This window comes from Corvus kubaryi, unplaced genomic scaffold, assembly GCF_017639235.1.
Source record: "Corvus kubaryi isolate FWS band 111438036 unplaced genomic scaffold, C.kubaryi_AGA036_p1.0 37396, whole genome shotgun sequence".
NCBI classification, from domain to species: domain Eukaryota; kingdom Metazoa; phylum Chordata; class Aves; order Passeriformes; family Corvidae; genus Corvus; species Corvus kubaryi.
Genome location: NW_024581135.1, coordinates 24,358,589 through 24,374,859, shown reverse-complemented (window position 1 = coordinate 24,374,859; position 16,271 = coordinate 24,358,589). Strand labels below are relative to the sequence as shown.

The following is a 16,271-nucleotide window of genomic DNA, read 5'->3' as shown; positions in this document are numbered from 1 at the left end:
AATTGTGTTTCAGTGGTTTGGTTCAAATGCCCAGTTGATGGTATATGACTGTAGTCAGAAGGTACCCATGTAACATAGTTCAGAATCAGAAAAAATAACACAACTTAGCATGTTTTTTGATAGGTTTAGGAGAAAAAGCTGAGACAGAGTGTGAAGAAAATCACTTCATCTTTCCACTAGGGGGTGAGTGTAACTGAATGATAAAATTCTAAGAGCTAGAAAATTGACACCATTTGAAAGGAGAGAAATACACCCAGTCTTCAGATAACATACAATATTATACAGCAGTCAGTTTTGATATATATCTTATTAAAGATATTTTCCAGCTGTTGTCAAGATGTTTTTAGACACTGGAAAACCTTTTTCTTACTGAATATTGGGATTTAACTTACCATTCAGGAGTAACTCACAAGAAGTTTGATAGTTCTATGAAGGACATCAGTGCACAGATTATGTCTAAAATTCTGTTCTTTGTTGCTTTTAGTTCAATTTTAAGATTTAGTATGAAAAATAGTAACTCATTCTTTGGTCTAGGTAGACACAGACCATATATAAGGAGTTGAACAATACCCTGGCGAGTACTTTTTGGTTTTAGTAGATAATCAAAACAGCTCACTCTCTGGGGCTGGGAGCATAGCCAGTTACATGTATGCTAAATTCATATTGATAATTGCATGGAGAATGAAGCCAACTACAGTGTACCCACATTCAAACATCTTGGAGAATTTAACTAGCAAAATTAGTCTGCCTCAGCCTTGAGTTCAGAGAGATTATGGTATAAAATGAATGCATATTGAATTTTTGTTTTAGCTTGTGGCTCTAGTAAAGTTTTGAAATTAATTTTTCTCAAATGGGATTTTAAATGTATGAATAAAAAGGATGTGTTTCCATGAAGAGGGGAAAGTGAAAAAAATCTAGGCAGACACTTTGTAGGAAATCATGAGTCATTGTTTATAAACTGTAATGCTTGGTGTGTTTCACATTCTCTAGTCAGGTTCTTTTTGCTTTATATTTCTGACAAACTTTTGACCCTTGATAAAAAGTGTGAGCACTGAACTACTTTTAAGCACCATTTCTATTTTTAAAATTTGTTGACTAAATAAGTGATATACTGACAAATTCACTGTAGATTAACTGACAGTCAAAATTTATCCCAAGGAGTCCCGTACATGAACACACTAGTGAGCCCTTCTTGAGGATCATTACCAGTGCATTTGAAATAGTTTCAGAGTTTTCTCATGCCTAGACTACAATTAGCAGGAGGGCCTTGTTTTACATAATTTGGTCATCCTAAGAATTAACTTTACCAGGTGGGGAGAGAGAAAACTATTTGATATATAAAATTCCACATTTCTCCTTTGGTTGCTGTTTTTCCTCTCTGGAAGTGCTGTTGCCAAATAACAGGGCGAGTTTTCTTCTGAGTCTCTGTAAAGTTTTGCTGGAAAAGATAAACTTCCTGCTAGTCTTGTGTCATGAGTACACATATACTTGGCACATTTAGAAGAATGTCCTCACAATAAATAGACTTGGGAAGAAGTCTGTGGGGTGCTGGGAAGATAGTGAGCTGGTATAAGGAGAAAAATAATGTAGGTAATATAGTACAAGGAGAATAAAAGCTTTTGTGAATCTTTTTATCTTAGAAAGACAGTACTATGTATTGCAAAGGCCGTAATAGAATCCAGATAGGAAGAAAAAAAATTTGGATCATTACTGTATGCATTACATTTTGTGACTATCTTTATAATAGAAAGATAAGAATGATCCAAATGTTATTGTCTTAGAAGAATCAATTTTTGAGTCACACACAAGACATATTTTGTCTATGGCCATGTTACAGATCTGAGGATAGAGCTGAACTCAGAATTTCATTTATCACTATTTGTAAGGCTTAAAAATGATGGATGTCAGATTTCAAGACATCTGTGGGGAAACTGTAATTTAAAAGCAATTTTTCACAATCAGAAAGCAAAGATCTGTTATTAGTGTTGCTATTTCAATGAAACAGTTTTGTAAGATGATTTATAATCACCTGTAGAGTTTTTTGCTGTGTCATCTCTTTTTTTTTTTCACAATGGTGATGTGACCAAAGAACAAGTAGCTGATTGAAAAGACACTGCAACAAGTCCCAGATTCTGCTAATCCCCTAGGGAAGAGTATGGGTTTATACTTCCAGATAGCTTCTGTGTCAGTCAAACTGGATGCCAGAAATCTAGTGATGAAAACCAGAAACTCTCAATAACTGTGCATAGACCAGGGTATTTTAATCAATTATAATGAAGTAAGTTTCAAAAAACTAGGAAATACATGATCTTGGAGACCATGATGAAAGACAGTGCAAAATATTTTAAAAATCTAAAATGAAAAAAAAAAAAATCAAAAAATTAAGTTTTCAGACTCTGCCACCTACACAGATTTGAATGTGGCTTACAAAGAAAAAACTGTAGTTGAAGAGGTAGCTAATGATAGATTCTTGCCTCTTTGTTCCAGACATTCAGATGAGAACTACTGGATATAGAGAAAATTGATGTAGTCTACCATATATCTTCTAATTCCTTGTAGCATAGCCTCTGTCCTATTAAGTGCTCATATATTTTCCATGCAAAACTTCAATTTAGCAGAAAAATTCTTTTGGTCATGATTTTGACATTGTCCAATAGCCATGCTTAACATAGGGCACAGTTAGTCATGTTTTCCTTGCTGGACAATTCTGAATTTCTAAACTTTTTTTTTTTTATATTTAAGTATTGTAGCAAACAGATACTGGCATGTATTTTAATCATTCCCTTGAAAACGTTTAGCAATTATCTTTTTCTTGATTTTATGTAGACCATCTGTACTAAGTTCTGGGGATTTTATTACCCTTTTCCACCCTAAAGAGCAACAGTATGCTTAGTCAGTAGTTGCTCTGTTGTCAGTGTACAGTTGCCATTATGTGTATACATTTAGAAAACACATGGCACATCAATTACTGTGTTTTCTGATACAGACTGAAATTCCATCAACTGTGGCCAATAATAATATTGCACTGGCTCAGAACCAAAGAATGCCATGTTTTGACTTGTGTATCTCAGTGCTAGTTTAGCATCATATATCCCAAAGGAATTTCTTTCTTCTCATTTCCCCTCCCTTGCTTTCCTTCTCATCCCCCTCTCTCCCTTCACTGAAGATGCAGAGTATAAAATCCTAATAGTACCAGGTAGAATCCAATAAAATACAGCTGTGACACTGGTCACATTCTTGAGAAGAGTTTTATTAATCAGGAAAATTAATGTTCTCCTAAGACATTGGTATTTGAATTTTTTTGTTATTTCTACTTATTTGCTTGAGTTTCACTAGGACTTTTACGATATAGAAAAATATAAAAGCACAAGCAAAGCACTGGGAAGCTTCTTAAGCCAAGTTCCTGTGTTCCAGTCTGAGCAGGAAAATCTTAGCAGGGAAATTAATCTCCTGCATGACGGCATTGACGTAAGCTTCTGCTCAGTTTGTGTGTGCATGTAAACAGGGAAAGTAAGAGAGAGTAAAACAATTTTATTTTAGAATTTCATTTAGAATTTATTTTACTTAGAAAAGGTAAAAAGGGAAGGCAGAACTTAAAGGCCTGCACAAGTCTTTTCATAGAGCTTCAGCACATGTACTACAATAGATCCAGTGACATTTGACAACTCTTCTATCTGCAGTCTGAATGAGTCACAATTCTCTTCAGTTCTGTCTGGTTTTTCAAGCTTGGAGAAGTCATCAGGTGAAGTTTTAGAGTGGGTTTTGTTGACGTCAACAAGAAGAAACCAGTTGAGAGTGTCCTACACTGCTCAGAGTGCAGTAAGCTTAATGCAAACCTGGTATAACAGTTGGGTGAAACACCACTCAGCCTGATCCTTAACAGGAGGAATTGTGCCAAAGAATATGAAGAATGTGGGTAACTATAATTGAGCTCTTAAACCATTACACAAACACAGTCCTAGTAGGTAGTATTCTATATCAAGCATGACATGCTTGTGATAAAATTACCCTTTGCATGGCAGGCAATCACAGCATCTCCTTTAGCATTTAACCTGTTTCTGGGGACATCAGACATCTGGACAATTTTATTAGCTTGGTATAGACAGATTCAGAGACCCTGCATGGAGATTGGAAGCTGGTAAAAGGTGTGCAGAGAGGCTTGGCCCTCTTATTACGAGGGAAAGGAAGACTCTGGAAGCTGTTCTGTAGAGAGTCTTGTAGAGAGCCTTGGAAGACCTTCTTGCTGAAGTGACACTGATGGTATAGATAGATGTCACATAATCCACTCTGGTTTCTAATGCACCAAGTGTGAATCCTTAGTCTGTGAACAGCCTTTATCAAGTGAATTTATTCCAACAATCTTAGAAATAACTGAATAAAAATCTTGTTAGGGATTAGTTGCACTTTCTACTAGAAAAAGTTTTCTCTTCATACTTTACTTAGGGATTTAGTTACAAGTTTCCTAAACAGTAAACTGGTGCAAAGTATCGTACTGAAGAGTAAGAATTCTTTTCATAAGTTCTGCTTTAGATTTTTATGTTTCATACCTGTAAGAAGAGAAGCATGTAGAAATATGCTGTCTTTTTTTGGAACTACATTAGTGCAGAAAATGGATGCAAAAAACTTAGCTCCCCACTTATTCCTTGTTGCTTGTGGAAAATTCAGGAAAGCCCCTGACCCCATACTTACTTATGGAAGCAAAACAGAAATTATGGTGTTTAATGGATTAAAGCTTTAAGTGTCACACTTTGTTGCCTGAATGAAGGACCAAAGCTCAAAATTTGGGTTAAGTGGTAAATAGGTGAAAGATTGAAAAGCCCAAGTGCCACAGCTGATTGGTAAATGGTTTAATGCACACTAAAATCTGAAACTAAACAGCAGGTTCAGTTAGAAGCTGAAAATAGCAGTTGGTTACCAAAGAATTTTAGAAATATGAAGTTTGATGATGTATTTAGAGATTATTTAATCTATATTCTCATCCAAGGCAAGACTAATAATTTCTGAAACCTGCTCATATAGCCTTTTAAAAATCTATGCTTAGAAAGCTACTCATTGTGTTTCTAAGAACAGATTCCCTCAGCAATTAATATCCTTATTACTTTCCTTTAAAAAGTATTTTTTTCACCATTCAATCTTTATTACCATAACTTACAACCCTATGAGCTATTTTGCAGTTTGTTATTTCTTGACCACAGGGGTAAGGAAAATAGTCTGTTTCCATAAATTACACAGTTATATTTGTGTTCTGGAATATTTTTAATTAGGTTTGCTTTTCCTTAGGCTGCATTGTGTGACCTTCTGTCTTTACTCATGAGTTGTTTTCTAAATTTCTGTTTTGTCAAGGTTTAGTCCTGTATGTGTCTGCTGAATCGTGTTGCCTCAAAGCAAAAATCAATGCTTCAGGTGAGCCTTAGGAACACAGAGAGTGGGAGGCTGCTCTTCTGGACAATACTCCTTTTATTACCTTCCAGAATTACGCTTGTTTTGCCTAAGACTGTGATTGTTTAGTGTATGATTCACTGCTGCTTCCCATGCATTTTCTGAAGAAATGCTGCCTAGCCAGTGGCCCCTTGTCCTGCAGATTATTCCCATGTGTATGTAGAGCTTGGTATTTTTTATATCCTCTTTTTAAATTTTTTTTTTTTTCTGAGCATTTCTGGAGTTTGCCAAGGACATTCAGAAAAGATTACTGTCTTAATATTGTTTTGGAATAAGAATATCTCTCCTTTCTCCATCCAAACCATTGAAGAAAATATTGAGTAGTGCTGGCCTTGAGACAGCAAGCTGCTTAGATAAATTATCTTTCTACTTCGACAGAATTACCACTCTTACAATACAGTTTGCCAGTTATTTTTCTCACTGATATTCCAGCTTTTTTATAAAGGTAATTTCTTTTTCACGTATGTGGTTGATGACGCCTTTATAATTTCTTTGTCTCCCCTTTCTGTTGATCTTCCCACCTATGTGTCTTTCTACAGAGGTAGAAAACCCCAGCCAGCAATGCTAACACATATCTTCACAGCCAGAAGGTATTTTAGCTAGAAAGTAGAAAGCATCAAGTGTCTGACACACACAGATTATGGGTTCTTAAATTTACCATCTTAATTGCCCACAGCTTTGAAATCAAAGTAGGAGAAATAATTACATTTCTAGACTTCTGGCAAAGAGCTACAGATCAATAAGAAATATGTGGCATTAAAGAAAGCAGAATAGAATGTTTTGGGTTCTACCTCATATGCAGTCTTTTGCCCTGAGATATAGTATTAAATATCAAATTACTTAATTGTTGTTATAGATATTGAAGTTTGGAAAACTCAGGTTCTGTGAGTGGTAAAGTATTACAAGGTTTTGGTTCAAAAAGTCTTTGTTCACATTAACATATGCGTGGAAGATGAATTAAAATAACTAGCATCATATAGAGCAGTGGTCACTGGTTGTGATGGGCAAACAATAACAGCAATTATTGGAAAACAAATGGAGAAAAAATAATTTAGATATTTTCTACTTGAGTTTCGTCTAGTGTTTGAAAATTAAATAAGATATCTCTAGAGCATCATTTAAATATCTTTTTACCATTCTAATTAATCCTAAAAAGATTAACTTGAAGTAAGAAATACGATGAAGCTTGTCTATAATGGACATTTCAAAATTACAATAATGCTTTCAAGGAAAAGCTCATTGGAATTACACTTCCTCATTATAATTAAAGTGCACCTCTTCAGTGCATTCCATGTATCAGGTCCAGTATAGCATACAATTTGGAGTACATATAGCCTACATATTGGAGTAATGTTACTCCAACATGCTCCAATTCTGCAATCTGCAAAGACTTCCATGTTGGTGAACTTCATACACGTTATTTTTCCAGTGGGACTCAGGCTTCAGGCCTGAGTCTAGCTGATCTATCATATTTTTCTGTAATGCCTTCTGTCAAGGGATTTATGCAAATACTTATTTAACATGTAGACATGATTTCTGAATATTATAAAGAAGTCAGTAGGTAGTTGCTGTGTTGAATGAAAAAAATGGTCACAAAAGGCTTTTTGGAAGATGAAAATCAATGCAATGAACATGAAGTTGTGTTACATTTCCTATAAATATTATTAATATTTTCTTTCCTCCAGAATTCTTTGTAGTCAAAGTTTCACTGTGGGAATTTCAGCTCCCCCAAACAGTACTTCTTCTTCAAGCCATGCTTGAATGGAAGTACCATGAACAAAAACGTACATTGGAGTAGACCCAGAAAAATTTACTTTTAAGATGTTTGCTACTTTCAGGACCAATAAAGCTGCTAGATAAAAGGTTTGAGGGTTCAGCGGAAACATATTTGGTATAGCTTTCATTGAGAATTTGGAGAATTTTTTTTCCTTTCTTGTAACTTTTTAGATTTTTACCCTGAGCTACAGAAAATCCCTCTAAATAACAGAAGTATAGCAATATATGAACATAATGTGAAACAGAAAGAAAAGGGAGGTTTCATTGCAAGTTTTAGCTTTGCATATTATCTGTGAGTGAGCACACTTCAAAAAGCAGCAAATTATTTTGAAATGCTGAAATCCAGAGCATGAAAACTATACGAAGGAAATAGTAAATCTTGGCAGACAAGAACGAATAAGATGATGACTAGATGAAGAAGATCTTTAAAAATATGACAACACTCTGAACACCACATATTATTGAAGAAAGATCTTCAGATCCCTCCAGATCTTGCAATCTGATACAGGTAATTGTTTTCCTGGTGAAGGTGTATTTCTCTCTACTTCTCAGGGGAATAGAAATAGTGGGGAAATTGAAACTGAACTGCACAAAATAACTGGTGATGACAGTCTGATATTTTTTTCTTTAGATACTCCTATCAAGAGTATAAGAGTATAAGAGCTGTGTCAAGAAGATAGTTTAATACAGTGTGGGGATCACTTAGTGGGTCCTTTCAGACTAACAAAACTTGACACCATCACTCTGTTGTAAAAGCAATATATTTACCTCTAGGAAGAGACTTTATTTGTTTCAAAATCCACTTAACTCCTAGGTTTTTCTTTGTGAAAATACACATTAATATATGTTATCTCGCTGTTATATAGAGTTATTCCATGAAAATATTGTTAATTGAATAATAATTTGTGCATAATGTAATGTAAACTTTCATGGTCATATACAGCCTAAGGCATACCTTCCTTATCTTGCCTCAAACTTTGATAACGCCAGGGTTGTGCACTTAACTGTGTAAATCTGCCCCTCTTCTCCTCTCTTTCCAACCACTAATGCAATTGCAGGAGAATCCCAACCATCCTGATCCTACTTGTCCCATATCAGGAACTCCAGCCCGTGCACCCAGAGTACTCGACACGAATCAAGCTGCAAGGGAGCTCTAGTGCTGGGACGTAGGGAAGAACCAGTGGCAGGACCTTGCCTCCCTCGACAGGAAGGGGGCACACGGTTCCATGGTGTGCAGCTGCACACATGGTGCTGCCTTGCTGCTGGTTTGCCGCTCCTCTGGCTGGGTTCCATGTTTCCCATCAAGACCTCTGCTAGCACAGGTTTGCTACGGGCCCTCTGACGTCTGCGGGAAATTGTGTCTCACCTGAAGCCCTCATGACTTGTGTTCGCTGAGAACCACGCTCAGCCGCTTCTGCTTTATAGCTTTGTTTACAGCCTGTGTTCGCTGCGGTTGAATTCCTCCTGATCTATGTCAGTGTGATGTCAGAGCAAGATTTTCAGTTTGGATCTATGTTGAAATCTTATCGTGCAAACAGTAACAGTTTTCTACTGGCACTATCTGAACTTGGTAATTTTTGTTTTCCTCACTGATGTAGCTTTGATTTGTTTCATGTAGTTGTTGTCCTACCAGCTGCAAACACCATATTCTGCTTCAGCCAATTCTAGGTTATTAGGTTATGTATGCTAAAAATTATGAGCAGTGCTTTAATTTGCATAGTTATATCCACACATCATCCAGAGTGAATAAAAGCCAGATTGTAAAATAATTACAATCTCTTGAAGTAGAGCCAGCCTTACAGACCAGATCCATCCGTCTTCATTAATTTGTATACAGTTTTTTTACCAGAACAAATTTTCTGAAGGTACTCACATGGGAATGCTGAAACAGCTGCACAACTTTTATTTTGAAGAAAAAAAAAGTTGAGCCTCGGAACAGTGTGTTTTAGAGAGAGAGAGAGAGAGTGACTCTGCATTTAGGACTTTGACCAGTATGTGTAAGAAGTGCTCTCATGGCTGGTATAATCTAACAAATTTTTACCTGGGTAGCACTTGGCAGAGCTCCCCCCTTTTCTTGCACAGTTGAAAAGAATCCAGTGCAATTCTGCGCTTCGATCAACTTGACTCCAGTTTTGCTCAGCCTGCCCGGTTTGGTAGCGCACGGCTGTGCCTGGCTTCTGTGGCCTCTATGGCCCTTTTCTGCTCCACTGTCAGAAAGAGGGAGGGAGGCTTCCCCCAGCACCAAAATACCATTCTGTGTGCTCTCTGCAGCACAGTAGCTAAGAACAAGTTTCCCGATTACTCCCTGGTTTTTTTTGGAGTTATTTGCTGGAAGAAGTCTTTTTCCCCCCTTTAAATGGATGATTGTGTTACAATCAAGAAAAAGCATCTCCAAAGACCAATCTTTAGGTAAGTGATGCTATTATTACTTTGAACTGAAAATGTTATGAACTTTACTCTTTAGTCCTATTTGTTGACTTAAAGTTTGTGTGCAAGCGCACAAAAAATTGTTGAAGATAAAGGGTTTAATATTGCATAACCTAGTAACATATTAGGTGATTTTGGTTCTCAGAATATAATTTTTTTCCACTTATACTGAGACTTTATAAAAGTTATTTTTCTTCTCCTCTCTGTTCTCTGCATTCTCTAAAGTTTTGTGTGGGATTGTCTTTATTATGAAAGAGAGGCAGAGCAGTTTTTGAAAACTTTTTTTTTTTGTGTGTTCTGTTTTCCTACAGCTCTGAAGCCCCTCAGTGTATTCTGGAATTATAAAACTTTAAAAGTGGAACGTGGTTCTTGGCTGGTTTAGCTGCTTATGTCTGGATGGCAGAGTTTTAATACTTGAAATGTTACACCTTTCAGAGTAAAGTAGCCTGCTTGCTGGGATGTGCAGACAAGTGCTCAAATTCTAAATGATCTGTAAGACACTTCTGATAGTAAGGGCTCAAGTTTAAAGAGTAACAAGTTGGAATTTTAGTGAGGTGGTTCTTCAAAACATCCTCTATATATTAATTTGATCGCTGAAACATCTTTCTGATTATTTTCTATTTTAAAGTCAATTGTAAAATTCCTTTACAGATCAGGATTAGATCTAGTTTACTTGTGCTTTTAACCACAGGAGACTTCTTTTTTCCCTTTGTCAAGTCCTAGCTTCAGGCCAAATGACCTTGAGTGGGAAATAATATTTCTCAAACTGCTATGAATAAGGATGCAGTGGCTGTAAGATTAAATAAACCTGCAATAGTTCACACTTCTGTTTATGGCTGGTGACAATTTTACAAAACCCCAACTCTTACTGGGTGACGTCGGTAGGATACTGAAACCACAGTGTTGATATGACAAATAAATACAAGATTATAGATGGTCCCAGAGCAAATACAGGTTTGTTATTTATTGAATCACCACTACTGATGTCATATATTATGGGAATCCAGTAACAGTTGGTGTTGCAGTTCCAGAGTAAGTTCAGACAGGTAGTCGTGCCAGGACTATGTCCTACTAATCTTGGATGTGGAGAAATCTTTCAGTAATATTACAGTTGCAGGGCAGAAAGGGAATCTGGACACTAAAAGGTTACTATGGAAGTGAAATGACATAACTGTTAACCTTAAATTTGAATGTCCTGTGTGTATTTGCTATGCAATTTATATCATAAATGAAATTAAACATTTTGCACTTCAATAAAGAAGAGCTAAAAAGTTCTTTCACAGAAAGATTTTAACTGACTATTAAGAGACATTTGATATCTTCCTCAAGTGATATATTTTTATTTAAGATAATAGTTTAATTGAATATATTTGTTTAAACATCAGTAACTATTTCCAAGGATCTGTGATAATTATCCTATAAGCTGCAATTAAAAAAAAAAATTCGAAATGCACATTCTTCAGTCTTTTGGGGCCATTAGAATTGCGGGTGAATAAATGCATATTTCCTGACATTTGGTAATGAGCTATAGAAATCTGCTGTAGCTGGTGTAGTACTGGATAGTTTGCAACAGCTTTCTTAACGGATGTTTCCCTAAATTGTCTTGTGGGAGTGAACTTAACTCAATGAAATACAAGAAGTTTCAACATTTCTTACCAAAATCCATTCCTTCCAATCAGTTCTAAATACAGAACGGCAACTAAATACTGTTGGCATGCTTAATCCAGAGCAAGAAAACCCCTAATATGGAAAGCCCCCAAAGAGTCCATGGCTCTGCAGTGACTCTTCTGGCAAAAGATCTCTGTAATACTACAGTAAACGCTTAAGAAACGTTTCCAAGGTCGAGACCAGCATAATATTTTAGGCGGCTCAAACAGAAAGACAATCTCCATATGTCATAAAGATTGTATCATGTGCAGTAACTACAGATGCTATCCTATGTTAAAGAGCTGCTTTTTAAATGTGTGTTCATTTTCTTTACGACTTTGGAAAATATTTCTCTGGTGAAAAAATGTTCTCATGCAAGAATTGTGAAGATTTAGCCTCAGCCCTTTGAATCCTGTGATTTTTTTGTCCATGTAGGCGAAACGGTTTTACTGGGTACAAATCTTACATTAAGGTAACTGAATCAGCAGTCTATTAATTTTTTTCCTTGAAAAAAAAGAAAAAAAAATTCCCAAGTTTGATATATATTTATATTTACCAATGTTTTGATGACAGTCTAACACTAATTATAGTTACTCTTAAAATACATGTCTTTCTGAGTTATGTTAGAACACAGTAAGTACCTGTAAGTATCTTCCTACATAGCAAACTTGCATTTACAGTGGATCTGTACTTCTACTTAAGTTGTTTTTCCAGTATGTAAAAATATAAGTATTTATTCTAAATAATCTTTTCAGTATTACCAATACTCTACGTAAGAGGGGCATAGGTATTATGTGTCAAGATGGGAAACGCAATGACAAGAAGATATTTTTGACTTATTTACAAATTTTTTGCAAGTTCTGAATTCATGAAGAAATAAAAATATAAAAACAGTGGGAACTAAGTGTAATGTTTGGTACTTGCTACCCAGCAGTGCTTTGAAATAACTAAATTAATTCAGAAATATAACTGTGTAAAAAAAAAGCCAAGCTTACGAATCACATTAGACTGATTACTGAAGTACTAAAGAACATCAATTAGGATAAAATTTTTTAATTGCACCAGAAAAGACTGCCAAATACTTAGAGATTCCTGCATTCATTAATATAAAAGGAAGAGTCTGCTATATGCAAAGATATATTTCAATAGAAGGTGTAGCTTGGATATTTATTTGCTGTTTTAATGCTAACACAAATTACTGAGGACATTCCATATTTTTATTAAGAACAGCATCTTGAGCATATTTGCTGTGACTGGATATGGTGAAGTTAATTCAAACAATAAACAAATCAGCTTTTTTAAAGAAAGCAATGGGTGCCTCATGGCTCCTACTTTAAAATTGATTGAATAAAGCCATATGAAATATGCTTTAGGGAACAAATCCTTCTCTGTCAACTGCATAGATTAGATGACATAATAGGTGTTCTAGTGCTCAAATTTCTATGAATTCTGTTAACATATGAATCTACATGGTCATCAATCAAACCTTATACTGAAGCTAACATTTTTCTGCACTCTGCTTCAGTCTTTAGGGAATGGGTTGGGTTGTATGACTTTGGTCTTCCTGGTCTTGTCTGTAAATGGAAGCAAAAGGAACAGAGTGTCACAAGACAAGTAATTCTTTGGGTGTCTTTGCCTTGGTAGGGTCCACAAAAGCCTGCAATTAGTTCAAGAAACCCTTGGGCTTTGAGATTTCCAGATCAATGACAGCTGGATAAAAACAAAGAATTTGTCCTTGCTATGTAATGGCTTTGATTTAAGGCTCTTAGTGTGTTTAAAAAATATTAATGCATTAGTTTCAAAATACCTCCCTTTTGTTCTGCACATTTTCTGTGGTTTCATGCAATTTTGGATCAAGGGTTTTCCCTTAGAGCAATAGAAACAGGAAAATAGGGGCTCAAAGCCAGAGAAAGAATAAGGGTGAAAACCACTGGTTTTCCTGCTCCTCAGGGAGCTCTGGTGTCACCTTCTCTGCGGTGCCTGCATATGAGAAGAGCTCCTTGTACTGTTGCTGTTGTTCCAGTATCTTGTTCATTTACATATGAATGTTATATTAACTGCAATTAACTAGACTGGATCTCTCTGTAACTTTGAATTCCCTTTACTAACAAAATGACCCAGTCCAGTCCTTTGGTGTCTAGTCCCTCAAAACATATATAGCTGATTCGTTATTTCGTTTTACGCTAAGATTGATTCTAAATACTAAATGCTGTTGCCTACTGTAATCAACTAGCAGAAACTATTCCAGCACTATTTCTACACCACCATAGAGCACATAGGTAATTATATACTGTACAGAATATTGTTTATAGACACCTGATTTCCAGAGAATGTTTATACTGCTGTAATTTGTGGAATAAGAACAAGCCATATCAATAACTTTTGAGTTTTAATGATAGAGTAAATAATAATAAAATATTCTGTGACTCCTAGACATTTTAACTTTTTGCCAGAGACTCTTTTCTTCTAGAAAAAATATACTAACATGTAATTTCTAGCAAAAAATAACCATCAGTGTAATGGTTTCTCCTTCTTTCCTTTTAAAAATTCTTTTCTTCTCGTGAACGCTTGAAATATTCAGGAGTTTTACCAAGTACGAGGGATACATCCTCATACTATGGTAACAATTTTTGTCCTATTTGTGAGTTTTATCTTGCTCTCTTTATGCTCTGGCATCAATATAGTGTGTACTGACCAGGCATATTTTTGTTTTGCCTGGGTATAGCTGCTGTTGGCACCTTTTCAATTTGTGTCTGTAGAAAGGTACCAAATCAGAATAACGTATGAAAAAGAAGCAACTTGATAAGCAAGTAAAAAATTATGTACCTGTGGGCAGCATAGAAAGTAGCAGATTTTAGCTGCTTAGAAGTTTGTAAAAAAAAAATCTGTTTCTCCCTTTATTTGTGGCAGCCTTCAAGTGGCTCCAAATTATTATTATCTTTATACTGTGTGTAGGGAATAAACATGTACAGGGAACTTTGAGAGGTTTATATTGAGTTGTGCACTGCAATTATGATTGCATATACCTTATATATAATTATTCCTACTGATAGCTTAATTGTAAATTAATGTAGCATATTAATTTAATGAATGACAGCTTATTCCTGTGGTGTAGGAGGAAGGTGGGTGGGGAAGAGAAGACACAGTTGTCCTTTACTTCATGGTCTAAGGAAAGGCCAGAATATAAAAATGCAGCGCCACAAGAAGACCCTGAAATCATAGTCTGTTTCTTGATTGCCCCTTGCACTAATGACAAACTTTGCTGCAGCTTTGCAAACATACACATAGTTCATAGCCATGGCCATCCTGTTAGTGATGTAGTTTCTGCCTATGTGCTCCCTTCTGGTTCTTCCTGTGTGGCTTTAATGGCTACAGTGATGGGTAAATCCCTCAAAATATTACATAGTTGTATTGATTTAAACTGTCAATATTTTTTTTTTAAATGGCAGAGCTGACCTATAAATTCCAGTGGGAAAGAGGTCGGTGTAAAAAAGTAATTCTATTTAGATCTGAGGCTGAATGAAATTTCTTCCCTGGTGAGGAGATTTTTTTGTACTTTTCTCTCAAAAATCTGTTTAGTCAGACCTAAAAGCCATAACTCTGTTATGCTGCATTCTTCACTTCCTTGGGACAAGGCCCATGAGTGAAGAAGAAACACTGTAAATGGATATGGTGAGAAGTACTGGCCCACTGCAGAGAGTAGCAGTGCTTTATATTTTCAAGTTGGTGGGAAAAGCAGCTGTAGCAAAAGGTTAGAGCCACTCCTATTTCACAGACCTTGTAGCCTTCAATTTGGTGTGAGATTAATTTTTACTCCTCTCTTGCATTATCCTTTTCTGGAAAGTCATAGGTTTAAATCACCTGGTAAAAGTACCCTGTTCTGCTTTCCCAAAGCACCTGCAGTTCCCAGAGTACATGGCAGCTGTCTTGTTTCAGGGGAGCGTGCTTTCCATCCATGGAAGAGAGCCCGTGATGAAAACTGCAGTTTGTCCAGGCGTTAGCGAAGGCACTATGTCCTGTCTTGCATGTTTAAGTGAAAGGCAGGGTTTTAACTTGTCTCTGTGGTGCTGAGAAGGATGCACAAGCTAAGCACCTCCCTGGGGTCAGGGATGAAGACAGGACTCCTGCCTCTGTATCTGAGGTGGAAATTAGTGGAGGAGGGAGGAGAGGCTGAGTTAGTGAGGCACAGCAGTGAAGAGGTGAAGTGGACTTCCTTTATACAGGTTTTAAAAAACTACTTTTGTCAAACCAGGCTGAATATTCTCTAGCAGTCCTGGGCAGATCACAGGGATCTTGTAACCATTGGTTTAAAAACCAGACTAGGATGACTTTCTGGGTTCCCAGTTTGCCCGTGTGCACACAAATGCATTCAAAGCAAAAGAAATCCTGATTCACCCATGTAGCAGCATCACGTGTGCTGGAGTTGGTCACAGTGCTGAGATCCTCATTAAGCAGTCTTTACTAGTCTCCTAGGAAATTATCTTCATGAAATAAGAGAATGAAAACAGGGTATGTCAGGAAGACATGAAATTTAAAAGATTTATTTATTTTTTCTTTTCAGAGACTTAGTATTTCAGTGCATTCTGTGTTTATAATATTTTTGCTTGCCCTTTAGGACTTATTGGATAATGTCATTAAAAATTGTTTCCAAACCAGGAGAGAACAATAAGGAACAATCCAAACCAATATTCTGTTTATTACTGCATATTATGGAAATGTTGATTTCTGAAATGCTTAATTTTCCATTAAAAAGGCCTACACTTGAAAGCATTCATTTTAATTTTTCAAAATTTCTCCTTTTATGTACATTAAAAGGCAGAGAGTAGAAAAAATGACAGAAGCAGTCTACCCACCTAACAATCGTAACTGTATGACTTACTTTTTAAATTAATCTCAAGGTGAAAACAAGATTTGGTAAGACATGAAAAAGATTTTATATTTTAATTACTTCTAAATTTTTGACATGGCTAAGCTACCCATGA

At 36.1% G+C, this 16,271-nt stretch overlaps 1 protein-coding gene across 6 annotated transcripts in view; it reads left to right on the top strand.

Annotated features, from left to right (window-relative positions):
* The window catches only part of PDE1A (phosphodiesterase 1A), a 179,202-nt gene that overhangs the window by 55,871 nt on the left and 107,060 nt on the right, over positions 1 to 16,271 (top strand). Inside the window, exon 1 of one of the 6 annotated variants that reach the window (XM_042040482.1) lies at positions 9,209 to 9,624. The exons of the other annotated variants lie outside the window; for them this stretch is intronic. Within the exon in view, the coding sequence (XP_041896416.1) occupies positions 9,572 to 9,624 (53 nt within the window). The 5' untranslated portion in view covers positions 9,209 to 9,571. Of the gene's footprint in view, positions 1 to 9,208; positions 9,625 to 16,271 lie in introns of those variants that run through there. 6 annotated transcript variants of the gene reach the window in all.